The sequence below is a fragment of the Saccopteryx leptura genome, chromosome 3 (genome assembly GCF_036850995.1).
Source record: "Saccopteryx leptura isolate mSacLep1 chromosome 3, mSacLep1_pri_phased_curated, whole genome shotgun sequence".
Taxonomy (NCBI): domain Eukaryota; kingdom Metazoa; phylum Chordata; class Mammalia; order Chiroptera; family Emballonuridae; genus Saccopteryx; species Saccopteryx leptura.
In genome coordinates, this window is record NC_089505.1 from 284908886 (window position 1) to 284936031 (window position 27146).

General features: G+C 51.5%; 1 protein-coding gene across 3 annotated transcripts in view; it reads left to right on the top strand.

Moving 5' to 3' along the window:
- GALNT14 (polypeptide N-acetylgalactosaminyltransferase 14) overlaps positions 1-27146 on the top strand; it is a 218650-nt gene that overhangs the window by 175144 nt on the left and 16360 nt on the right. For all 3 annotated transcript variants that reach the window (XM_066378574.1, XM_066378576.1, XM_066378575.1), the window contains 5 exons: positions 3857-3944; positions 4519-4603; positions 5858-5961; positions 22403-22529; positions 24596-24688. In XM_066378574.1, coding sequence (XP_066234671.1) covers positions 3857-3944; positions 4519-4603; positions 5858-5961; positions 22403-22529; positions 24596-24688 — 497 coding nt within the window. The remainder of the gene's footprint in view (positions 1-3856; positions 3945-4518; positions 4604-5857; positions 5962-22402; positions 22530-24595; positions 24689-27146) is intronic.

Genomic DNA, 27146 nt, shown 5'->3' on the forward strand with positions numbered 1-27146 from the left:
GCATTTATAGAGTCTCCTGCAGACCCCTCTCAAGGTCAAGGCTTCGATGGGCATTTATAGAGTCTCCTGCAGACCCCTCTCAAGGTCAAGGCTTCGATGGGCATTTATAGAGTCTCCTGCAGACCCCCCCTCCCAGGGTCACTCAGAGAGGTGTCCGGGCTTCGATGGGCATTTATAGAGTCTCCTACTGACCCCCCCTCCCAGGGTCACTCAGAGAGGTGTCCTGGCTTCGATGGGCATTTATAGAGTCTCCTGCAGACCCCCCCTCCAGGGTCACTCAGAGAGGTGTCCTGGCTTCGATGGGCATTTATAGAGTCTCCTGCAGACCCCTCTCAAGATCAAGGCTTCGATGGGCATTTATAGAGTCTCCTGCAGACCCCTCTCAAGGTAAGGCTTCGATGGGCATTTATAGAGTCTCCTGCAGACCCCCCCTCCCAGGGTCACTCAGAGAGGTGTCCTGGCTTCGATGGGCATTTATAGAGTCTCCTACTGACCCCCCCTCCCAGGGTCACTCAGAGAGGTGTCCTGGCTTCGGTGGGCATTTATAGAGTCTCCTGCAGACCCCTCTCAAGATCAAGGCTTCGATGGGCATTTATAGAGTCTCCTGCAGACCCCTCTCAAGGTCAAGGCTTCGATGGGCATTTATAGAGTCTCCTGCAGACCCCCCCCTCCCAGGGTCACTCAGAGAGGTGTCCTGGCTTCGATGGGCATTTATAGAGTCTCCTGCAGACCCCTCTCAAGGTCAAGGCTTCGATGGGCATTTATAGAGTCTCCTGCAGAGCCCTCTCAAGGTCATGGCTTCGATGGGCATTTATAGAGTCTCCTGCAGACCCCCCCTCCCAGGGTCACTCAGAGAGGTGTCCGGGCTTCGATGGGCATTTATAGAGTCTCCTGCAGACCCCTCTCAAGGTCAAGGCTCCACTTGGCACTTAGCCCCAAACATCTCTCATTGCCTATTTGGTCTCCATGACTCCAAGCAGATGCTGTGACTGGATTGTGACAGGAATAATAGACAGAAACCCTCAGGACTTATAGGGAGAATGTGCTAGAGGCCATCACAGTCCCGGAGGCAGAGAGCCCATGTCTGGCCTCTGGGGAAGCCTGTGGATGAGGTAAGCACCAGCATTTTATTTTGCATTTTAATTTTCAATTTTTTTTTCTTTTATGACAGAGAGAGAGAGAGAGAGAGAGACAGAGAGAGACAGATAGGGACAGACAGACAGGAAGAAAGAGAGAAGAGAAGCATCAAGTCTTGGTTGCAGCACCTTAGTTGTTCATTGATTGCTTTTTCATATGTGCCTTGACTGGGGGGCTACAGCAGAGCAAATGACCCCTTGCTCAAGCCAGCAACCTTGGGCTTCAAGCCAGCAACCATTGGGCTCAAGCCAGTGACCATAGGGTCATGTCTATGATCCCACGCTCAAGCCAGTGACCCTGCACTCAAGCTGGTGAACCCGTGCTCCAGCCAGTGACCTTGGGATTTCAAACCTGGGTCCTCTGCATCCCAGTCTGACACTCTACTGTACCACTGCCTGGTCAGGCTAATTTCCAAATATATTGAAAAACAGGGAAACCCACCTGAGTCTTGGTGTCCAGGGTTTTTCTGGAGACCAGTCACATAGACATGGCTGGTCACCCCCAGGGTCTCCATGTACCTCCAGAGATCAAGTTGAGTTGATACCACATGGCCAAGGCCCTCACTATAAATCACACTGTTAGCATAGACTATCTGATGTAGCCCAAGGCTCTCAGCAAATAGAGATATTCTTACAGGCAGGACATTCCATGGGCTTAGAAATTACCTTGGAGGAGCTGGGCAAGAGCCAAAAATATCTTTGGGTAAGGTTAAACCTTTACTGCATCAGGGTCTAGATAGGACTTAGGGAAGCGGCAGAGTCCCCAGAACTTAGCAAGCAAAGGCAAAGCAAGAATTTTTTTATCAGACCCACGGGAGAATGTCAGTCTCTGAACTCTTGAGAACATTGCAGAATTCAAGTCACCAGAATGTCTTTGGGATGGGTCTGTGTGTAGAGATTGGTATGGATGGTTGTGTGTGTGTGAGTGGAGTATGTGTGCACACACAGATGCATGATGACAGTGGCCTGTGAGGAGCCTCAGAGAACTGTGGCAGCTGGGCCGATGCTGTGTTGACCATGAAGGAAACATCTGTGCACATCCCAGAGGTGGAAGCGATGCATTGAAAATGAGCATTTTCTTCCATGTGGGCCAGTTGGCTTCAGAGGTACCTTGTCACTGTCAGGATGAGTCACACATGGAGGCTGAGGGCCAGATTAAATCTGTGAACGTAAAAGCCTGCACTTGGTGAATCTGAGCTTAAAATAAGAAGACAGCCTCATTTGGAGGAGAGAATGAACCAGGAAATTAAATGGCTGCAAAGAGAAACAGAGGTCCCCACCTGTGCCAGCCAGGGGTGGTCGGTGCAGAGGTTTGGAGAAGTAAGTGGTCCTGTCTGGTTCTCCTTGGCTGCTGGATTCTATTTAGCTGTCAGTCTCCATGTTCACAGCTAGTTCACACTGCCCACAGGAGCCTAGCTTCCCCTCCTGCTCACCAGGTACAAAGGTGTTCACTCAGAATATAATATATATATACAAAATGCCTTGGCAGCTCCCAGGAGGTAGTGAATCTGTCTTGCAGATTTTGAAAATGTCCTCTGGATGACTTTGATGCCTATGGGCAGGGCGGCCTGGGGGAAGTGGCAAGCATGCGCAGGGGGCTAGGTCCACAGGAATCCCTGGCAGACCCAGAGCTACGCTCCCATCTTCTCCCCTCTCCACCTCAAATCCAAGCCTAAGCCCTGCCCCGCCACTAGGAAGCCAATGACCATCACTCACCCTTGCAGCCATACTCTCATTTCTTGATGGTCTTGGATGCCAGGCTAAGTAAGGAGTTTGAACCTTATCTTCAGAGCAACTCAAATCTTTAGCTGTTGAGTTACAGAGTGAACTCTGAATGTCAGAAAGACAATGGTGTCAGCTACCTGTGGACTGAAAGGGAAGGGTGAGATGAGGGATGGGGATGGACTGAGAGTCCATTGCTGTACCCGAGTGTGAGGGGATGAAGGAGAGGCAGGATTTGTTCAGCAGAGCAGTTGGGGCTGATGGGCAGAGATGAAGCTTCTAAATTTAGTGCTGGGAGGAGGTGGGGTATGTGATGGTTCTGTGAACAGAAATAGGGAACCGAGAGAGAGGAGCACGTTTGGGGAGATGATGATGAAGCCACCACCGAAAGGCTCTGTGAAAGCCACGTGCAGGTGGCTCCTGGCATGCTGGATCTGAGTCTGGAAGCGAGGAGGGGAGTCAGTGTTGGAGGTGATGTGTGAGTGTCACAGGTGACAACTGAAATTAGGAATCTCTCTCAATTCGCCTAGAAACATAGGCATAGAATGAAAGAAAATTCCAGGAGGTGCCCGCCGAGGGGGTGTGACTTGGCTTCTTGGGGCTGCAGGATTGAGGTCACCTCCCCAGCCGACTGTGTCTTCTGCCTCCCGAGTGCCCCCCCCGATGGCAAGGACTCCTGGAGCCCCGTCCTTCCTGATGTCCCCTTTCTCAGTGTGCCGTCCTCTGCAGCCAGCCTCCACCCGCCTCCACCATGCTTTCGTGGCCACTTTGCCCAGAGTCAGGGAAAGGCTCTTAGAATTTTTGGCATTGGCTGTAGTGAGGTGCATAGTGTCCAGTGTCACATTTGATAGATGAGAAAACTGAGGCACAGGGAGGAGAGTGGTCAAGGCCCCCGAACCTGTCTCTGGCACTACCAGGGCAAGGCCCTACCAAGCTCCCTGATTCCCGGCCTGGTTCTACCGTGCTGCACACGGAACACGGGTTCTGCTGTTTGACAGGACTACACGCGGGTGGTGTGCCCAGTGATCGACATCATCAACCTGGACACCTTCACCTACATCGAGTCTGCCGCGGAGCTCAGAGGGGGTGAGTGGGGCTCATGCGTTTGCCCTGGAGAGACAATCTGCTTCTTCTAGTCATTGCTGTCCAAGGAAAAAGTGGGGAGTACTTTCTCATAGTGGTTGGTCTCGAACATCCAGCCCTGCATCCTGTAATGTCAGTAGCTCCAGTGTGGCCCTTACCACCGGGACTGATTGGAAGGCCAGGGGAGTGAGAGTGGGTCACGCCCAGCCGCCAGAGCTCTGCTCCAGTGTGGGGCGCACTCCCGGGCCTGACTGAGGGGAGCAAGGCCGCCCCCTGGCCATTTGGGGCCTGAATTGTTCTGGTACTGCAGCATTGGGCCTCCGCCTCGAGTCCCACCACAACTCTCTGCCGGACTTAGTGCCGCCCCCACCCCCAGGACTGACTTTAGGTGATTCTGTCCCTCCAAACCGCCTCCTTTCACTTCTCGAAGCCCCTGGCCAAGGGCCACGTTTCAACCTGTCCATCTCATCCCCGGGAACCTGGGTGTATTTGTCAACTTCTAGAATACGGACAGAATGAGTAGGCCCGGCAGGTATATCTGAGAAAGCAAGTCAACCACGTGGGTGCTGTGTTCTAGGGTTTGACTGGAGCCTCCACTTCCAATGGGAGCAGCTTACCCCAGAACAGAAGGCTCAGCGCATAAGCCCCGCTGAGCCCATTAGGTAAGTCAGGGCAATGGTGGGGTGGGCCGGGTCCCACTTGGTCCTGCCCGCTGTCACATGGTATAGGGAGGTATGCAATGTTAGATGCTCAAAAGATTGGGCAGAGACCAAAAGAGCCCTTTGCCAAGCCAGCGCCACTTTTGCCCTCACTTTAGGAGGTTTCTGTCCTCATGGAAACTTATACGAAGGGGATGGGGGCCTGGTGGACATCTTTGCTGGGGAGCTGCCCGGTGGTGTCCACCCACACACATGCTACGAGGTACTTATGCTTCCTGCTAAGTGGGAGCATCCTGAACTATCCTGTTTGAGACTCTGAGAGAAGAAGAGGTCCCTTGTGGCCGGGGCAGAGCCCCCAGGACTTGGCCCAGGAAGGTCGAGTCAGCCATTGCAGTAAGTGGAGGGAGCATCCTGAACTATCCTGTTTGAGACTCTGAGAGGAGAAAAGGTCCCTTGTGGCCGGGGCAGAGCCCCCAGGACTTGGCCCAGGAAGGTCGAGTCAGCCATTGCAGTACGTGGAGGCGGAGAGCAAGGCGTGGCCCTGCTGCTCGTTAGCAAACACGTCTGCTCTCTCTGTGCAGGAACAGGGCAGTGGTTGACTCCGGGCTGCTTTTGCTCTGCTGTAGGTGGCTTTGTCCTGATCGACATTCTCTCCTCCAGGCCCCTTTGTGACCACCCTGATGACTTCATTTTAAGTTGCTTACCTCTATAAAGACCCTATTTCCAAATAAGGTCACATTCTGAGGTGCTGGGGGTTAGGATCCCAATATGTTTTTAGGGGGACATAACCCATAACAGAGGGGTAAAGAGGGAAAAAAAGGAGAGAGCCCAATCTCAAGAAATGGATATGCTGTTAACAGGCGCTGCTTCAGCCCTTCTTCTCTGCCTGGTCAGCGGCCCACTGGCCCTGTTTCCCACTGTGAGCTCCGAAGAGAGCCATGCTGGGCAGAGCCTTGGGGGGAGGCCAGTGCAGGCTCCCCAGGCCCTCAGAGCAACAGGGAGTCCTGCCCCCGCCCCCCCCCCCCGAGAGGTGGCTGATGACTGGTTAGGCTGTCTGCAAGGTCAGGGTCTTTATAATCAAAGGGGAAAATCCCAGGAGAGCGTGTTTGTGTTTCAGGTAAGTGAGAAAATGTATTGGCCTCCCTGAAGAGGAGCAGAAGTGGTACCAATACGGCCTTGTGTTTTGGATGGCTAGGGCAGAAGAGTGTGACAGTGGTCCCCCTTCCATAAATGAGCCTCCCTCTCCTCTGTGCACAGGACTCCAATCATAGCTGGAGGGCTCTTCGTGATGGACAAGTCCTGGTTCGTTTACCTGGGGAAATACGACGTGGACATGGACATCTGGGGTGGGGAGAACTTCGGTGAGTTATTGTGTCTGCGTCCTGGAGTGGGGGGCCGGGGGGGTTCTGTGTGCTGGGACCACGTGTGCCTGGAAGAGGGCTGGGGAAGGGGACTGAGTTACTCCTTTGGAGGAAGGCCGGTGTGGCACCAGAGGAGCAGTTGCTGGGAGGGTGGAGGCAACCGGGGAATTGCTCCATGGGACCAGGCGGATGCCGAGGGCCAGGCACACCCTTAGGGAGAAGTTGAGATGCGAAAGCCAGGAAGACCGAGGAGGAACAGCACGGGCCAGAGGCCGGCGTGAGCCAGGAACACAACTGGAGAATGTGGCGTTGCAGTGAGACGGGATAAAGCGAATGGAGAGCAGAGCTGATAGAGATGCTGGAAACATCTGGATCATGTCTGTCGGCTGCTCTAGGCGTGTAGCACTCAGCACCGGGTTAATGGGGAGGGACTGGGGTGACTGCTGCGGAAACTCTGGGGGCATCCCGTTTTTATTTCAGTGCAGAGAAAGGGGTTGAGATGGAGGGGGCTGGGTTACAGGTTCCAAAACTATGCAAGCAGAAGGCAGTGCAGCCACAGTGGAGCAGGGCTGTGGTCTACAGAAAGGCCAGTCAGAGACCATCCCGTCTGCTGACGACACTGAGTGACCCTCCAGTTGTCTTGTGTGTTTAAAGCAGGACCTGGGGATGGTTCTCAGGGTCATTGTGCACATCCACTGAGGTAAGTCTGTAAACATCCGGGTACCACAGGGGCACAAGAAACACAACTTCCTTCCTGTCCTTCCAGTGGGTGAGACTTGAGAGATGACTGGAAAGTTAGCTGCACACAGGCAGGGAGCTGGATCTGATTTGTTCTCAGCTGTCTCAAGTGCTTAGTGTCTGCCATGGGGGAGGCTTCGGTAACTTTGTTGAATAAACCACAGTAAAGGAAGAGGAAGAGTCCCCGAGTGCTGGGGCCCCATCTCCTCTTTGGGCACGGGGCACGGTGTTTGCACGGGCTTCCCCAGCCGGGGCGCAGGCCAGGAGAATGATCCATGGGGCTCATTCTGGCATTTAGCAGTAAGCCGGCGCATTGTCCTCTGCCATTGTTTTCTCCGTCCCTGCCTCCGGAGTGTTTTATGGCTTTCTTGCTCGGTCACTAAGAGTTATTTCCCAGAAATTTATGGCCTGCTGGCCTGACCCACAGCATCTGTTCTCCCAACTGGGCAGTGTAGGGAAATCCATCAGAAAAGTCTGTCTCCTGCCGAAGGGGGCTGGATCAGAAGCTCGGCAAACAGAGCAGAAAACCCCAACACCCACCAACCAGCCCAGTCCTGTAATGTAACCCCCGTGATGGGGTCTTTGGTGCGGATCTGGGCTCAGGTCTTCCTCCACCATCCTGGGAGGACTTCGAGCCAGGTGTGCCCTTGGCATTCTCAACGGGAATGAGATCTCTCCCTGGGCAGAGCCACTCCGTGTCGTGATGATCACAACACCTCACGATCCTTAGTGACGTGCTCTAGCTTTTCCTTCCGGCCACCAGGTGAATTCTTTCTGCAACACTCTTGATAGACAGTCATCATCCGATCTCTGCTCAGCTGCTACTTATGGTGATGTATTCACTGCTTCACAATTCAGCATGTTCTGTTGGTGAGAGTTTTGTGTTGAAGTATTAGAAATTCTTCTACGTCGAAGCCCATCTCCCTCTTGCTTTTGTCTGTGGAAGCTCATTGTGTCCTTTTGAACCTTATAGAGTCCGTTCCTTCTCCCACGGGGCAGCCACATTCAGACTTAGAGAATATATTATTTTTAATGATGCACATTTGGCTCAACCTACCAGCACCTTCTCTTTATAGCGATGTTGACACTCATCTGCTCAAATCAAGTGGCAGTCTCATCCAGTTGGCTTCCAAGTTGGTTGCATCACCAAGTGCTGATTTGAATAGGGAAGTAGGGAGGGGCTTCTGCCTAGGTAAAGGAGAGACATTTTATAATGCATCACAAAATTTGTATATATTTTTATATTTTTAGCATGTGCAAAAGAAAGAGAGAGAGAAAGAGAGAGAGAGAGGAACAAACAGGGACAGACAGAGATGAGAAGCATCAATTCTTTGTTGTGGCACCTTAGTTGTTCATTGATGGCTTTCTCATATGTGCCTTGACTGGGGTGCTCCAGCAGAGCGAGTAACTCCTTGCTCAAGCCAGCGACCTTGAACTCAAGCCAGCAGCCTTGGCTTAAGCCAGGGTCTCTGCACTCAAGCTGCTGAGCTCGCGCTCAAGCTGGTGACTTGAGGTTTCAAACCTAGACCCTCAGCACCCCAGGTAGACGCTCTATCCACTGTGCCACCACCTGGTCAGTCCACAAGATTCTTTCAACCACAAAAAAAGTGCTACAGACAGCTGTATAGGCAGCACTTGGTTTTCTCCCATCCCGACATCCCACAATGTTATAGCCAGCTCCCAGCACTTGGATTTGTCTTAGCATTTTACATGCTGGAAAATGCAGTGCTTTTCTGATGGTGGATGTATCATGCAGATAGCACCTGTTCTGTGGGTAAGGATACCTAGGCAGTACATGAAGGTGGGAATTTAGATGAATCCGTGCAGGATGGGGTGATAACCAAGGGGTTGATGGGATTGGAGAATGGTGATTTGGCTGCAAAGGAGAAGGACAATTGTCCCAGGGAAGCAGGTCGTATGCCAGTGTGTGGCAAGAAGGGCGTCCCCACGGTCCAGCTTACCAAGGCTGAAGATCTCCCCCTTCACCGTTGCTCACATCCATTGCCTCTCTTCATCCCTGGTGCTCTCCTGAATGGTCCTCCACCTCTAGTCTACTCTTCTCAAAGCCATCCTCCCACATTCCTGCCAAAGAGCTCTCTCTGACACACAGGTCTCTCCAACCTCCCAGGCCTGACAGTCATCGATTGGCTGCTTCTTGTCCTAAGACGAGAGCTGGGTCTCTTGTTGGCCTTTCCCACCGCTCCAGCCTTCAGTCCAGGGGCTCTGCCTTGACATGCCCAGACTCTGATGACCTGTCCCCATTTCTCCAACAAGCTGAGGGACACAACTCTGGAGTTGCCTACCCTAAGACTCGGATGTCCTTTCCTACCCACTCTGTTGCCACCCTTCCCTCAATCTGTGCTCCTAGCACCCAGCTTTCCTCTTCTCCCTGGCACTGCCCTCTCACATATTTGTGTTGATTCATTGGTGCCTGCCGCCCTGCCTTCTACTGAACCTGGAACAAGCCAAAAACATTCATCCAGCTTCTCGGCCTCAAGGCCCGCAACTATAGAAACTGCTCCCTAAAAGAATGAAACTGGACTACAGTTTGTCCCCCTGTACTAAAATTAACTCAAAATGGATCAAAGATCTAAACATAAGACCTGAAACAATAAAGTACATAGAAGAAGACATAGGTACTCAACTCATGGACCTGGGTTTTAAAGAGCATTTTATGAATTTGACTCCAATGGCAAGAGAAGTGAAGGCAAAAATTAATGAATGGGACTACATCAGACTAAGAAGTTTTTGCTCAGCAAGAAAAACTGATAACAAAATAAACAGACAGCCAACTAAATGGGAAATGATATTTTCAAACAACAGCTCAGATAAGGGCCTAATATCCAAAATATACAAAGAACTCATAAAACTCAACAACAAACAAACAAACAATCCAATAAAAAATGGGAAGAGGACATGAATAGACATTTCTCCCAGGAGGAAGTACAAATGGCCAACAGATATATGAAAAGATGCTCATCTTCTTTAGTTATTAGAGAAATGCAAATCAAAACTGCAATGAGATACCACCTCACACCTGTTAGATTAGCTATTATTAACAAGACAGGTAATAGCAAATGTTGGAGAGGCTGTGGAGAAAAAGGAACCCTCATACACTGTTGGTGGGAATGTAAAGTAGTACAACCATTATGGAAGAAAGTATGGTGGTTCCTCAAAAAACTGAAAATAGAACTACCTTATGACCCAGCAATCCCTCTACTGGGTATATACCCCAAAAACTCAGAAACATTGATACGTAAAGACACATGCAGCCCCATGTTCATTGCAGCATTGTTCACAGTGGCCAGGACATGGAAACAACCAAAAAGCCCATCAATAGACGACTGGATAAAGAAGATGTGGCACATATACACTATGGAATACTACTTCAGCCATAAGAAATGATGACATCGGATCATTTACAGCACAATGGTGGGATCTTGATAACATTATACGAAGTGAAATAAGTAAAACAGAAAAAAACAGGAACTGCATTATTCCATACGTAGGTGGGACATAAAAGTGAAACTAAGAGACATTGATAAGAGTGTGGTGGTTACGGGGGGAGGGGGGAAAGGGAGAGGGAAAGGGGGAGGGGGAGGGGCACAAAGAAAACTAGATAGAAGGTGACAGAGGACAATCTGACTTTGGGTGATGGGTATGCAACATAATTGAAAGACAAGATAACCTGGACTTGTTGATCTTTGAATATATGTAACCTGATTTATTGATGTCGCCCCATTAAAAAAATAAAATTATAATTAAAAAAAAATGTAGCTGTAGGAATGAGGTTATCAGAAATGGACTCCATAGATACAGAGAACACACTGATGTTTGCCAGAGTGAAGGGGGGTTTGGGGGGGACAGAGTGAAAAAGGGGAAGCAATTAATAAGTAAATTTGGTAGTTACAAAACAGTCATGGATATCAAGTACAGCATAGGGAATGTGGTTAATAATGCTGTAATAACTATGTATGATGCCACGTGGGCATTGGAAATATTGGCGGAACACTTTATAAAGTATACAACTGTCTAACCACTGTTCTGTACACTTAAAACTGATGTAAAATATATTGGATGTCAACTGTAATTGAAAAATAAAATTAAAAAACAAAACAAAACAACAAAAAAAAAACAAACAAAAAAAAAGAAACTGCTCCCTGTGTGTTCAAAGGCGAGAGACTAGGGAGGGGAGTGTATGGCTAGTAATCGCGGCCATCGTTGTTGTGGCCATGGCCAGGCACATGCAGGTTCCCATTGGATTCGAACAGACGGTAAAGAAACCAGGAGCTGGCCCTGGCCATTTGGCTCAGTGGTAGAGCGTCGGCCTGGTGTGCAGGAGTCCCAGGTTCGATACCCGGCCAGGGCACACAGGAGAAGCGCCCATCTGCTTCTCCCCCTTTTGGCAGATAAAATGTATTATACTCACTTTGTTAAAGATAACACGAGGAGGCCTTGGCCCAGGTGATATTAATGTGCGTTGGGGTGGGCTAAAGGCAGGCAGAATCCTTGTAGCCTGGGGCTTGGTTTTGGGATTAAGCCTTTCCCACCCGTTTTGATGTGGGGTGGTACAATCCAATCATGCCTCAGACAAGTGACTTTGTATTAGAGACTTCCCTATTTGTATATTGGATTAAGGGTTTGGATTTCTACACTGTAAAATGGGGACGGAGCGGGAGCTTGCGCTCTTGGTTCCTGAGGTTAGCATGAGAGAGTGGAGAGAGTAGAGCCAGCAGCAGAAGGAGGCCACGTGGAGGAGGCCAGGAGAAGCAGCCAAGATGGCGGAGTGCTGAGTGAGATGCCAGTTTGTGCAGAGTTTGTATCTGGGATAAGGAAGGAGATGGGGAACTGAGGAGAATAAGTCTGGTGAGCTAGAAACCTTTGATTCTAGGAAACTCGGATAAATCAGTAGCTTTGTGAGCACTGAATGTGATTGGGTTTTGGAGCCCAGTGTGTGTTTTTACTTGCCCGCCGGGTGCAAGCTAGGATTAAAGACTATGGCCCACCAGTTTGTGGCTCCGTTGTTTCTTTACCGACTGTCCGAATCCAATGCGAACCTGCATGGGCCAGAAGGCTGCTGTGATAGTGGCCCTGGCCCTGGCTGCTGGCTTTACACCACCCCTCCCCCTCTCCTTCCTCTCTGTCTCTCTCTTCCCCTCCCGCAGCCAAGGCTCCATTGGAGCAAAGATGGCCCGGGCGCTGGGGATGGCTCCTTGGCCTCTGCCCCAGGCGCTAGAATGGCTCTGGTTGCGACAGAGCGACGCCCCAGATGGGCAGAGCATCGCCCCCTGGTGGGCATGCCGGGTGGATCCCGGTTGGGCGCATGCGGGAGTCTGTCTGTCTGCCTCCCCCCCCCCATTTCCAACTTCAGAAAAATACAATAAATAAATAAATAAAATAACCAGGAGCCAAAAAATGGTGGGCTATTCCTTTATTAAAATCTCGCACCAGCTGACAAGCAAACACACAGGGAAAACACTTCCCTCTTCATTCATTCAGAACTCACAAAGCTACTGACACATTATTCAGTTCCACAGCCAAGAGAATCTTCTCCGGTTTCTCCTAGAATCAAAAGCCCCACCAGTCTCAGCGGAGCTCACAAAGCCCCTCAGCTCTGGTTTCCCATCTGCACACCTTCATCCTCTGTTCTCTCTTGGCAAGCATGGTGGTCCCCCTTCTCCTTCTCCTCTCCTTCTCCTTCTCCTTTCTCTTTTCAATACTTTCTGGTGGGAAAACCTCTCCACCAGTAAACATTAGCAAGACAATGGCCCTACCCAAGCAGGAAGGTAATTTGCAATTTCACAGATCACATACCTGTTGCTGCCCAGTGCCATTTTTTAACACTAAAAATGAGCAAACTAAAAAAATACAAATTTTACAAACTCATTTGCCCAACAGGGAGTCAGGTGGGAAGGTCAACCTACGTCCAGTCTGAGGCTCCACGTAAAACAGGTCTCATTGCATTAAATGGAGCGCATAGAGAAAAATAACAACGGCAGGTACAGGTGGGTTTCCTTTGCAAGAAATGGGATTTCTGTGTGTTCCAGACGTGTTTGCCTTTTTTGCATTGACTGTATTTCACAGCACAAAAATCTATGAGACTATAGGAAAAGGCTCTGGCCAAGGTCACCACCCCAGTTCTCAGTGGCACACTGCCCCCCCCCCCCCTCCACCTGTCTCACTTGCATCTGTTGGAAGCAGCCTCAGCCGCACTGAGAAAGCCGACCCCCCAAGTACTGTACTGACCCAGCCAGTTCCTGGTGCTTTATTCCCACAAAATGTTTTTAACACGGGCTGAATAGTTTTGATAATTACCTCCGCAGTTTAGCATAGGAGCGGGCTTTAGAGAAATGTGGCTTTTAGCCTTTCCCCCCCAGCAGTTGTTTTGCATTAAAATTGCACACTTAAACTACAATTTGCATAACACAGGACATGTAATAGAGCTGATACCTCTACTCACTTCCAGCTGCATCTCACTTTTAGCTTTGGAGAGGTCTGTAGAGATAAAAGGAAGCTGTTGCCCAGTGAGAAGTGTGTGTATGTAGGTGTAGGGGGGCACATTTCTTTAAAAAAATAATAGGAGGCCTTAGCACATATATGAAAGGTGAGCATGGGATTTCTGGATTAAGGTTGGGGGATTTCTAAAGCCGAGCAATACAAAAGACAGTGCTGAGGTTAGAGATGAGGTGAAGGCCAGGGAGGAGCTACTGCCACCCCCACCCCCATCACTAGGACTCAGGCAAGGACATCAGACTGTGTCAGACTTGACACACACCTCTGTGTGTGTATGCACATGGGCTGCAGAATCAGATGGACCTCAGTTTGAACCCTGTACTTGTTACTGGCTGTGTGTCCTTGGATTAGTTACTTTACTTCTCTGAGCCTATTTCCAAGTCTTTAAAAGTGGAGCCCTGGCCGGTTGGCTCAGCGGTAGAGCGTCGGCCTAGCGTGCGGAGGACCCGGGTTCGATTCCCGGCCAGGGCACATAGGAGAAGCGCCCATTTGCTTCTCCACCCCTCCGCCGCGCTTTCCTCTCTGTCTCTCTCTTCCCCTCCCGCAGCCAAGGCTCCATTGGAGCAAAGATGGCCCGGGCGCTGGGGATGGCTCTGTGGCCTCTGCCTCAGGCGCTAGAGTGGCTCTGGTCGCAACATGGCGACGCCCAGGATGGGCAGAGCATCGCCCCCTGGTGGGCAGAGCATCGCCCCCTGGTGGGCGTGCCGGGTGGATCCCGGTCGGGCGCATGCGGGAGTCTGTCTGACTGTCTCTCCCTGTTTCCAGCTTCAGAAAAAAAAAAAAAAAAAAGTGGAGACAGTGTTTTCTGTGGTAGAGTGAATGACCCACCACGAAAGATATCCACCCCCTACTCTCTGTGTTAAAAAAGCATTATCCTGAGTCTTGTTAAAATGTTTAGGAAGACTTTTAATTCAAGACTATCACAATAAGTGTCAAGACTATTGCAATATGGGAGGAAGATGGGGCTCAGCTCTGAATACAGCAAGAGCTAGTGGGGATTTTTAGCCAAGGGGCAGGGCGGGGGGATGTTGGTGGATGGAAATTACCAAGAGGGAGCATCCAGGGTGAGGATGCTCTCTCAACTGGCCTTACAGAATTCTTGCTACAACTGGAAAATGGACGTTAACAAGGACTGGGGCCAGGGTCATGGCCTTGTGGAGAAGAGAACTGACTAAAGGTTGGTCCAGGAGAGCATCTTGTCACCTAGAACCTGTTGGGATTTTGCCTTACACAACCAAAGGGACTTTGTGGGTGTGATTAAAGCTGCTGACCATGAAGTTGGGAGATGATCCTGGATTAGCCAGGGGGGGCCCAGGCTAATCACAGAGAACTTTCTTCAGACAGAGGCAGATGGGATGGAACAGAAAAGATCAGAGGCATTGGCAGCATGAGAGGGACTGACGTGGCCACTGCTGGGTTGAAGATGGAGGGGGCATCATGGATGCAGAGAGGCTCCTGGCCTACAGCCAGCAAGGAAGAGAGACCCTCAGTCCCACAACCATAAGGACCTGAGTTCCCCAAACAACCTGAATGAGCTTGAAAGCAGAGTCTTCTTCAGGGTCCCCAGAAAGGAACAGGCTCCTGCTGATAACTTGATTTTTGTCTTGGGAAGCTCTCAGCAGAGTCCGAAGCAAACCCACTGTAAAGCCAGTAGCCGCGGCCACCATCACAGCCCCTGGCCCGTGCAGGTTCACATTTGATTTGGATAGATGGTAATGAAACAACAGAGCCAAGAACTGGTGGGCCATTAGCTTTAATCCTAGCTTGTACCCGGTGGGCAAGAAATACACACAGTGGGAAAACACTTCCCTTTCCATTCAGGGCTCCCAAAGCCATTGACTTATTCGAGTTTCCTAGAATCACCAGCCTTATTCACCTCTGTTCCCCATCTCCTTCTCTCTGCACAAACTCTGCACAAACTGGCTTCTCCTTCAGCACTCTGCCATCTTGGCTGCTTCTCCTCTCCTCCACATGGCCCCTCTCTGCTCTCCACTAGCATGGGCTCCTCCTAGAACGTGATCTCTCTTCCTTTTAAAACCTTTTGGCGCTAAAGCCCTCCCCCAACACACATTAATATAATCACGCCCATCCCAAGCAAGAAGGGCAACTGATATCACCTGGCTGATGGGCTTCCATGTGGGCGGCGCCATCTTTAACAAAGTGAGCATAATATTTTTAATCTGCCCAACACCCACACAGGAGGTTCGTGTGCTAACTTGTTACAGCAGCAAAGGAAATAATCACGCTGCCACCTCACAGGCTGTTGGGAAGATTCATTAGACCATACGTAGTGCCTTTGCTTCTCCTTCAGGCTCCACGGAGCCGTGTTTGTCAGAGGAGCTCGTCTAGGGCCTGCTCTAGTAGTTTCCTCTCCAGCTTTCTCTTTCAGCCTCACCCTTTCCACGCTTGGTGGCTCAGTGAGGGAAATGGCCTTGTCTGAGAAGAACACCTAAGTCTGATGAAAAGTCACCTTTTCCCAAAGACAGAGAGCAAAGCGAAAGCAGACCTCTGCTGTTTCTTATCTGGGCGGCTCACTACAGCCCCGTGCCCAGATGAGACCCCTAGAGGCCGTTCTCTTCCAGTGGGGATATGGAGATACAAAGGGTGCCACTGTGCACCTGGCAGTTGGATGGCCCTCGGTGGCCGTGGGGTGACTGAGGTTACTGCTTGCTTAGAAGTGGGGGCCCAGGTGCAGTCCTCATTGTCCCAGATGATGTGAAGCAGTTTTGCTCAGAGATTCAAGTCTGTATTCTCTGGGCCAACAAGGTCATCTCTACTTGACTGACCTGTGGTGGCTTAGTGGATAAAGCGTCAACCTAGAATGCTGAGGTTACCAGTTTGAAACCCTAGGCTTGCCCAGTCAAGGCACATATGATAAGGAATGAACAACTGAAGTGAAGCAACTATGAGTTGATACATCTTACCTCTCCCTTCTCTGTAAAATCAACAAATAAAATCTTTAAAAATAAAATAAAAATACTGCCTGGCCAGACAGTGGTGCATTGGATAGAGCAGCAGACTGGGATGCAGAGGACCCAGGTTTGAAACCTCGAGGTTGCTGGCTTGAGCGCAGGCTCACCAGCTTGAACACAGGGTCGCTCGCTTGAGCATGGGATCATAAACACAACCCCATGGTCGCTAGCTTGAGCCCAAAGGTCACTGGCTTGAAGCCCAAAGTAGCTGGCTTGGGCAAGGGGTTACTCAATTTGCTATAGCCCCCTGGTCAAGGCACATATGAGAAAGCAATCAATGAACAACTAAGGAGCCGCAATGAATAGTTGATGCTTCTCATCTCTCTCCCTTCCTGTCTGTCTGTTCCTCTCTCTGTCACAAATAAAAATAAAATAAAATAAAATAGATAAAATAAGATATACTAACAGATTTCTGTTCCAGGAGGCCCTGGGAATGTAAAGATTTTATTGAAAGGTCCTTGTGACCGCATTTATATGTGTGGCCTTATGAGTGAAAATAGCGGGTGATTGTCTCTCTCTGCCCACCACTGTCCACCCTACTCCCTTCGTTCTCAGTAGGTTTCAACCGGACAAGGAAGACTGGACAATGCTACTGTCTATACAATAGATGTGACTTCATTCAAAACAGCCCATTGTATTCAATGGAACCCTCATCTAATGCTCCGTTGCCTTTGCTTAGAAACCAGGCTGTGAAATGAAACTAGAACCTTGACCAGTAGTGGCATATGAATAGCTGTGGCTTAGTTCCTGTGGAGAAAGCTGTTCCCTTTCCCCTGAGTTCCTGTCCACCATCGTGGGCTTCTGAGGTAGACACTGGCTCTGGTGATGAGTATGGGGCCCATGAGCACTGGGAAAACGGGTGATGGGTTAATGAGGAGATAGAAAGGAAAAGGTAAGAATGGAGGGTGGGGAGGGCAATTTGCTCTCAAATATTAATTTAAAGAAAGGGTAAAGAATTAAGTTGTCCTGGCCAGATAGCCCGGTTGGTTAGACTCTAACCGTTAGAGCATCATCCCAAAGCACAGAGGTTGCCAGTTCAGTCCCCAGTCAGGGCACATATAGGAACAGATCTATGTTCCTTTCCCTCCACCCTCCCTCCCTCCTTCTCTTGCTAAAAAATTAATCTTTTTTTTAAAAAAGAATTAAGTTAAAAATAACTTTAAAGAAAATAAGAAAATAACAGTGTTCCCGTTGAGGATGGAATAATTACACATCTCCTGCCTGGAATTCAAAGCGGATTTGAGACACTGTGACATTCATCACCAGGGAGATTATGTGGGTGCTGACTCAGGGAGAACCCCCTACAAACTCCCTACGTTGTCTTTTTTTCTCCCTACATTGTCTCTTTGCTTCATCTTCCTTTGTGTAAGAAGGTGATGACTTTGCAGGACCTGAAGAGGTGGAGAGCCACGCTCTCAGCTTTGCCTACGAGGCCCTCTGCCTCACAGGTGCGGGTGCCCAAGCCCCGAGTGCCGGGGCCGCAGGATTACAAGACTTTCCCAAAGGCTTCAGCAGATATCTGCGGGTCACCGGGCCTGGGAGGACAGACATCGTTATCTTGAAGTTAGTGGATGGAGTAGTTAAAGGAAGGGCAACTCTATGTCCTAGGTTTTAAATATTCCACCCTACAGTATTTGTAAATCAATACGCTAATTGGACCACTCCAAGCTGTGTCACCCAGACTGCCAGGGTGGTAGTGCACGTGTCTCAGACCGTCTCCTGTAGGACAGTCTGGCCACCAGAGGAGAGGAATGGCCGCAGGACTCTTTGGGCAGTATCAACCTGAAGGAGATCTAGGACCGTCATTTGCTAGGACCGGGGGAATGATTGGGCGAGTTAGGAATGTGACCACCAGTGATAAATGTGTCTCCCTTGTTTGTGAGCATGTTGAAGTCAGTATCTTTGTATCCGCAGCTATGTTGGCTGGTGGGGGGTGTTTGGTACTGAGGGTAGGTGGAATCAGGCAAGGGCAGGAGCCTTGGAGTTGGGGGGATGTGCTTCAGTTCCCAGCTGCTCACCATCAATGGCCCTATCAGAACTGCTTCTGTGACATAAAATAAGAGCATGCACAACCATGACCAGGATTGTTGTGGTGACTAATAAGCTGCCCCCCAAGGGAGGACTAAACAAAGCTCAGCCAGAAGAAAATGGAGGGGTCATTTTCCTCCCATTGCTGGTGTTTGCAGAATCGAGATACTCTGAGGTTTTAGACAATGGCACCAGGCACAGAACGGGAGGCCGCAGAGTGGTTTCTGAGGCAGAGGGGAGGGGCAGGCTGGGGTAGGGTGCAGACAGGGGAGGAGACACACTGTGTCTGACGGGGTCCATGCACCAGGGCAGAGGGTCAGTGCTGGAGGCTGGGACTGGAGCCCGGAGCAGAGTGGTTTCTGAGGCAGAGGGGAGGGGCAGGCTGGGGTAGGGTGCAGACAGGGGAGGAGACACACTGTGTCTGACGGGGTCCATGCACCAGGGCAGAGGGTCAGTGCTGGAGGCTGGGACTGGAGCCGGAGCAGAGTGGTTTCTGAGGCAGAGGGGAGGGGCAGGCTGGGGTAGGGTGCAGACGGGGGAGGAGACACACTGTGTCTGACGGGGCCCAGTGCATCAGGGCAGAGGGTCAGTGCTGGAGGCTGGGACTGGAGCCCGGAGCAGAGTGGTTTCTGAGGCAGAGGGGAGGGGGCAGGCTGGGGTAGGGTGCAGACGGGGGAGGAGACACACTGTGTCTGACGGGGCCCAGTGCACCAGGGCAGAGGGTCAGGCAGGTGCTGGAGGCTGGGACTGGAGCCGGAGCAGAGTGGTTTCTGAGGCAGAGGGGAGGGGCAGGCTGGGGTAGGGTGCAGACAGGGGAGGAGACACACCGTGTCTGACGGGGCCCAGTGCATCAGGGCAGAGGGTCAGGCAGGTGCTGGAGGCTGGGACTGGAGCCGGAGCAGAGTGGTTTCTGAGGCAGAGGGGAGGAGGCAGGCTGGGGTAGGGTGCAGACAGGGGAGGAGACACACTGTGTCTGACGGGGCCCAGTGCATCAGGGCAGAGGGTCAGTGCTGGAGGCTGGGACTGGAGCCGGAGCAGAGTGGTTTCTGAGGCAGAGGGGAGGGGCAGGCTGGGGTAGGGTGCAGACGGGGGAGGAGACACACTGTGTCTGACGGGGCCCAGTGCATCAGGGCAGAGGGTCAGGCAGGTGCTGGAGGCTGGGACTGGAGCCGGAGCAGAGTGGTTTCTGAGGCAGAGGGGAGGGGCAGGCTGGGGTAGGGTGCAGACAGGGGAGGAGACACACCGTGTCTGACGGGGCCCAGTGCATCAGGGCAGAGGGTCAGGCAGGTGCTGGAGGCTGGGACTGGAGCCCGGAGCAGAGCTGGGGCTGGCAGGGTGGAGGTGAGCCCTTAGTGTCACGTGAACGTTGGGATCAGATGAGGAAGCAGTGTCAGGAGGACACTCAGAGCACAGCCTTGGAGTAAAGAATGCCAGGAGACCAGGAGTGTGGAGAAGGACCAGGGTCAGGTGACAGTGCTTTCTAAGGTGGGGGGACCTGTGCATGACAGTGGCAGAGAGGGGGGAGGTCAGCAGATTCAGAAAAAATGCCTAGAGCTGGGCCAAGCGAGCACAGGGAAACCCCATCTGCAGGTTTCTGGGCAGGCGAGATGGAGACAGAGATTGGAGGGATTCACTCTGCAAATGAGGAGGGAACATATGTCTCATCTGAATACGTGGAAAGGAAGAGACCATTGCTGAAACATACACATATTTTTAGAAGAAAGCTTGCATGAAATTTGTAGGTTATAGCTAGTAAGCAAGGTTTCTATCCCTAGTTTTGAAGGATTGGAGCATTTTCCTTTTTAGGAACGAGAGCAGACCCTGATTTGAGATCCCGAGGAGGAGCAGATGGGAGCACAGCAGACCTTAGATCCGGAGACTCAGTCACGCATGTGCTAATATGAGTCCCTGGACCAAGCCCTTCAGCCACTCAGCACTAGCTGCAAGGTGGAGAGGGCGATGTAGACAGTCAGCTAAGCTCACTCATTGCTCCTAGTCTGCCGCAAACATCAGCTTGGGGCACATGACTCCAACCGTGCCCCCACCAAATGCCAGATCCCTACGCGTCGTGGACCTTGATGGAGTGTTGAGATCTCGAGTATTAAGTCTATGAATTTTAAATACTTCCTGTGGCAGAAGAAGGAGGTTGGAAATGGGCACATGTGGGCCATGCCATCAGTGTCCATGTTTTAAAGACACTGGCTTCCAGGCTACATCTCTTAGTAACTGTCACCGACCTTTCCTTTGCACTTGGAGTTTTCAGTTATTCTCAAAATTCTGTCTCATTTGATGTCGACAGCAATCCCCTGGAGTATTTTTATGATTTGCTTTTGACATCTGAGGAGGAGCCCCAGCCTCAGCGAGGTCAAGCGGGTTTCCCCACGGACTTGGCTAGTAAGTTCCCGCAGAACAGGGGCTGCCGACCTCGAAGCGAAGCTCTTCCCGTTTCTCCCCTGTCCCATGTTTTTGCCATTATTTGGTAGCAACCTTGAAGGAGTCCTTTCTTCATCCTAATGTACACGTTGCTCCCACTCTGAAGGAAATCTGAGCTTCCTAGGAGTGAGCGGTCGCCCGTCTGGGACAGCAGCACGTGGGCGGGCGTGGAGAAGGTGGCAAAGTAGGATTGGTGTCAAGGAAGTCTTGTCTGCAACCGTGGCTTTTCCAGGGACACGTGGTAGGGGACAGTAGGGGATAGATGGGTAAAGGGTGGCTGAGGACTGGTGAGTGAGAGCCGATGAGGGTCAGGATAAGAAGAGGTCCAGGCACCTGCTTACATGGTTGGAACGAAGGGGGACAGAAAGCAGGACGGGAAAGGGACAGCAGAGAGACCGAAGGAGGTGGGCCCCAAGGTGCTGGAGGGTGCAGGGCACTTGTATGGTGGGAAGGCACTTGAATATTCTCATCCTCATTCCTGCTGCGTCAGGGTTCCTCCCAGGACAGTCACTCAGGGCATGGATTTTCCCTGAGCCAGCCTGTTCTCAACTTAACTGCGGAAACATGAGCCGGGAGGGATTCCCAGATGGGAAGCTGGCTTTTGCCACTCATGGCCTGCCCTGGGGGCAGTCAGTAAGGGGGTGCACTGTCTAGAAAAGTTAAAAGCAATAATAAAACTGCCTAACAGTCATTATGCTTTTTATTGTCACTGTGTGCCTACAATTCTGAGCAATGGCAGTGATAAGATACTCCCCCCAGCACCTTGGGATGCTGCTTCTTCCTTCTGGGGCAGAATCACCGCTCCAGATCTGCTGGGAAGCAGCCCCAGGGAGAAGTGCACAGGCCCGCCCAATCCCAGGGCCTCTGCCAGCCCCACCCCTCCCTCCTCCCTGAGGCCCCTGCAGGGGCTGCAGCCAATCAGGAAGAATGGGCACATGTGCAAAATTCCCACCCAGGGGAGCATGCCCAGCAACAGCTTTGAAAGGCTTCCAGCACATTCTACGGCTGTTCTCAGGTGTCCTGGGAGGGCTGCGATTCTCAGCTGTCCTGGGAGGGCTGCGATGCAGGTGTCCTTGGAGAGCGGTAGAGCTGCAGTCCGGGTGTTGGGAGGTGCCCTCCAGGACAGCTCGTGCAGGTGCCTCCTGGAACTGTCCTTCTGTTGCATCCCGGCCATGTGGTTTGCTAGCCTGTCAATGAAACTCCCTCACTCCATGACAGCCACTTCTATCTGGACCTTGACGGTCAGCAATCCTCTCATATTTTCAAAAGGAAATTCTATCTCATCGGCCCTGGTTCTAAGCCTCCAGGGTCCTGTGAGGGACTTTAATCTGTCTTCCACACTGGAACCGTCCACGTGTCTAAAAGCAGCGCTCTCGTGGCTCCAAAGGCTTCTCTTTTCCAGACCCGGGCTTGGCAGCTGGCCCTGAATGTGTTCCGGAGGCTGATTTAGATGCACGCTCCTCCTCCCTGCGGGCCCCTGTTCCCATATTAACTCATACCACACTCCCAGGTGGGAGTTACTATCATCCCCATTTGTGGATAGGGAAACGGATTGCCCTGCCTGGGGAGCGCACAGTTTGACTGTAAACTCAGCCCTTAAGCCTGCACCCTAGGCTGGGTGTAGTGGGTTCTCACCACTTCCTTGGACCTGGCGTTTCCTGGTGCCTCAAAGCTGCCATCTTCTGTGTGTCCCGGCCCCCACCCCTCCCGCCTGGTCCAGGCTGTAGAGCGTGATGGGAGGCATGGCTGTCTTGCAGAAATCTCCTTCCGAGTATGGATGTGTGGAGGCAGCCTAGAGATCATCCCTTGCAGCCGAGTCGGCCATGTCTTCCGGAAAAAGCACCCATATGTTTTCCCGGATGGAAATGCCAACACATATATAAAGTAAGTGCGTGTCCTAGGGGCTCTGTAGGGGCTTCAGTGGCTGAGGGCTTTCCTGGTGATGGCCATGGCTGCCCCGGGTTCTCTGGTAGGTAGCCTGAGTATTCTGGGTGGTCAGGAGCACACTCCCAGGCCTCTTCCTCTACAGGGAGGTCATGCCTGGCTGCCCAGCATTAGGCACCGGCCCTCAGGCTAACAAAGTCCCACATGTGGCCTTAGGGGCTTTAAGTCACTGGGCAGTGCCATCCCGCAGGGCTCAACATTCTGGGTATTTTGTGTTGTTTGGGGTCAGGGGAATGGAGGCTATTTTTAGCCACTGAGTTCTGGGAGATCTGCTGCTCCCACGTTCAGGCCGATTGCCAGGGAGAAGGTGCTGGGGAAGATTCGGGAATGGCGGCACAGCGGACACCAGGCCTGCGCCTGCCCAGAAAGGGTCCAGGCCAGGCAGGCCCTGCGCCCTGGGCTCCTCCCCTAGTGTGCTGTCATCTCCGCCGGGAAGGACAGGATACCAGGGCCAGTGTCCAGGGTGCCCACCTGTTGTTTCCTGCTCTCACTGCGTACACCTGCTCCTGGGTTTGATTTCTTCTTTCAGCCTCTCTCCTCTCCTTTAGAAATAATTCATGTACAGTCCCTTTTCCTGCTTTTTTTCTTTTATTTTCCCTCTAGCATCTTTTCTCATTTTCCCTACTCCTCTTGTCTTTTCTCCTTGGAAAGTTGCATTCATCCACTTATCCCCCCTTTTCCGATTATTTGGTCCATGTGGGGCAGGGAGGACTAAGCACCTCGTGTGGTGCTTTTCTTCCTTTGGGGTGTCACTCTCCTCCTCTGTGTTCTTCCGTCCTCAGCTGTTCACATGTATGAACAGGTGTGGGGCATATCCTGGCACGGCAGTCTCGGAGGAAGCGTGGGTTTGAGCCATGGGAAAGTTAACACATTTTGTGGAAGTGTGGTGGGCAAGCGTGGGCAATGAGAAGCCCAGCAGGCAGGAGCAGCAGGGAGGAAAGGCAGGGCTGCCTCGCCTGACCAGGCGGTGGCGCAGTGGATAGAGTGTCGGCCTGGGACACTGAGCACCCAGGTTCGAAACCCCGAGGTCGCCGGCTTGAGCGTGGGGTTGCCAACTTGAGTGTGGAATCATAGACAAGACCCCATGGTCGCTAGTCTGAGTCCGAGGTAGCTGGCTTGAGCAAGGGGTCACTGGCTCAGTGGGAGACCGCTGGTCAAGGCACATGTGAGAAAGCAATCAATGAACTACGGTGCTGCAACTACAAGTTAATGCTTCTCATTAGCTCTCAGGATTTTTTTTTTTTTTTTTTTTTAGATTTTATTTATTCATTTTTCAGAGAGAGAAAGGACAGAGAGGGAGAAAGAGAAGGTAGGAGGACCAGGAAGCATCAGATCCCATACATGCCTTGACCAGGCAAGTCCAGGGTTTCGAACCAGCAACCTCAGCATTCCAGGTCAACACTTTATCCACTGCGCCACCACAGGTCAGGCAGCTCTCAGGATTTTTGAAAGGGAAAGGTAAGCTGTGGACACTGGGTAGGAAAGCGATGTGGTGTCAGTGCTGGCAAAATGTCAGAGATGGCTTGATTACTTAATTGTTTACACCTGTGAGAAGCTAGTTGCTGGGACTATGGGAGGACCTTGGAGAGCCAGGACCTCGGCACATCCCCTGTGGAAGGGAGGAGCACCTGGAACAGGCGCCCGTGGACAGCCCAAGGCCAGGTGACCTGCGCAGGTCCTGCTCTGTTCTCCGGCACCATACAGATGTGCTGAGCTCTCCTGGCTCTGTTTTGAGAGTCACAGAAGTTTAATATCTAGATAACTTTCTGGTATGTTCCTTTTGGAGAAGAGTTTATCATTACTACTAAAATCCTGTGTCTTAGGCTAAAGGTCCCATTGGAGGGAGACTGGGTGGGACTTGGCTGAGCTCAGCACCCTGGGAAGAGTAGTGTTATGGGACCATGGTGGGCCCTGCCTGGTTGGTGCTGCCAACTTGCTCACGTGGGCACTTTAACTGGGTACCTCACATGTCCTCTCAGATAGCACCTCCCTGCTACCCCCCGCAGGAATACCAAGCGGACAGCTGAGGTATGGATGGATGAATACAAGCAGTACTATTATGCTGCACGGCCGTTCGCCCTGGAGAAGCCCTTTGGAAAGTAAGTGTCCCTTCCTGTTGATTTGTTGAGATTCAAGAAGAGCCCCAGCTCATAGATCCGAGCAGAGGGGTCCTGACAGGCCTGTCGCTTAGCCGGTCTCCAGAGCTGCTAACCCGTCCAGGCCCCAGGCTGCGCTGCTCTTCCATCGAAGCCCTTTGTTGCTGCCCAGTTCCGGGTGTGCAGGGCTTGGCCCGCTCTTGTGGAGTGACTCTCCGGCAACGCGGATGTAAGGCCAGGGGCCGCCGTCGTCATGGCCATACATGTGCAGGTTCTCATTGAATTCGGGCAGACTGTAAAGAAACAGTGCAGCCAAAAAATGGTGGGTCATTCCCTTATTAAAGTCTCACACTGGCTGATGAGAACACACAGGGAAAACACTTCCCTCCAGTTCCACAACCAGGAGAATCTTCTCCGGTTCCTCCTAGATTCAAAGGCCCCACCAGTCTCAGTGGAGCTGACAAAGCCCCTCACCTCTATTCCCCATCTGCACACCTTCTCTTTCCCTGCCAACGTGGCTTCTTCTTCAGCACTCCGCATTCTCTCCCCTCTCCCTCTGCTAACATGGCTTCTTTCTGCCTCTTCTCCTTCTGCTCTCTCTTTTCAAAACTTTCTGTGAAAACCTCTCCTCCAGCAAACATTAGCAAAACAATGGCCCTTCCCAAGCAGGAAGGTAATTTGCAATTTCACAGACTTGGTGCAGCCCCCAATGCAATGCAAACTATAAGTGAGCAAACATAAAAATCATACAAACTTATTTGACCAATAGCAGACCACCAGCTTCATAGGTGGGGCTGTCCGGTACGGTGGGCTAATACTTCCAGCTTTCTACAGAAAGGTAGGACATGGGACTAAACAGCTTCGTGCCTGAGGTCGGAGTGCCTACCTCCTGGTTCTCAGTCACCTCGGCCTAAACCCTCTGTCCTAGGAGGCTCAGTATGGTATAGATGTCCCCTACAGCAGTAGTCCCCAACCTTTTTTGGGCCATGGACCGGTTTAATGTCAGAAAATATTTTCATGGACCGGCCTTTAGGGTGGGATGGATAAATGTATCACGTGACCGAGACAAGCATCAAGAGTGAGTCTTAGACGGATGTAACAGAGGGAATCTGGTCATTTTTTAAAAATAAAACATTGTTCATACTTAAATATAAATAAAACAAATAATGTAAGTTATTTATTCTTTCTCTGCGGACCGGTACCAAATGGCCCATGGACCGGTACCGGTCCGCGGCCCGGGGGTTGGGGACCACTGCCCTACAGCAGTGCTCCAGCGTCATGGGGATAGCAGAGGACAGGGAAAGGAATTAAGTGCCAGATAACATATAGAAGATATCTCATTAGCACTTCCCAAACTCTAAGATGTGGGTGTATTTGCCCATTGTGCGATGAGATGACTGAAGCTTCTCCAGGTTAAGGTACTTGTCCTAGGTCCCTCCACTTAGAGAGGGGGTAAGGTTCAGACTTGTCTAATTCTAAAACCACACGATGTTGCATGCCCAAACCCAAAGCTGATTTGAGAAGAGGAGAATGGCAACTTCATGTATGTTATCTGTCTTGGCAGGACGGGCAGCCAGTGGCTTTTTGCTGTATGTACTAATGTCACTCATCGGTCGGACTTGAGCTGTGGAGCAGATGGGTGTACACTCCACAGGCTGATCCCATCACTGCTCCAGGGGATTGCATCATGCCCCAGCCATCCACTCCTCTCTCCCAGAGCCTTCCCAGGCATTCATCTTAGTCCGTCCAGGTCACCGCCATGTCCACCCGCCTTTCTTCCCTCCCTTCCTTCCCCAGCTTTGATCCCACTCTCTTGCTTAAAGGGAGGGCTTAAAAGATGTCCTCCAGTCTTTTGCCCTGCTGTGCATCTATCAACACCCTCAGGTAAAGTCGTCTGGATGCTGGGTGAACCCGATTCTACACCTTTTCTGCCCCTGTGCACAGGCTGCCGGATGGCCCCGTGCAATGCCAGTCGGTGCTGTGAACACTGTAGCCATCAGTCTCAGGAGGCCCTCAGTGTGCCTCCTGGTCCTGCCACCTTTCCTGGCCAGCATTCTTCCTCCAGCTCCATTTAAATCTTCTCCAGTCTCCCCAACAGCCGAGTCCACACCCTGCCTGTCCTGCACAGCAGGTGACACCTTCTGTTTTATAGATGAAATAAGTGGCATCAACTTGCCAGGACAGACCAACCTACAAACTTCACTTTGCACCATTTTTCTCTGTCTCTTTCATCTCGAAGGACAAGGTGTGCCTCCTTCCGTGAAGACAAGCCAGCCCTCCACCTGTACTCCAAACGCACCTTTCATTCCTGCATTCATTTATAAATCAGTATTTGTCAGGTTCCCACGGCCTGGATTCATCTCCTCCTGCCTTCTGGCTCAGAGCTATCAAACTTTAACATGCACACGGATCTCCTGGGGATCTTGTTAAAATGTGCGTGCAGGCTCGGTGGGGTAGCATT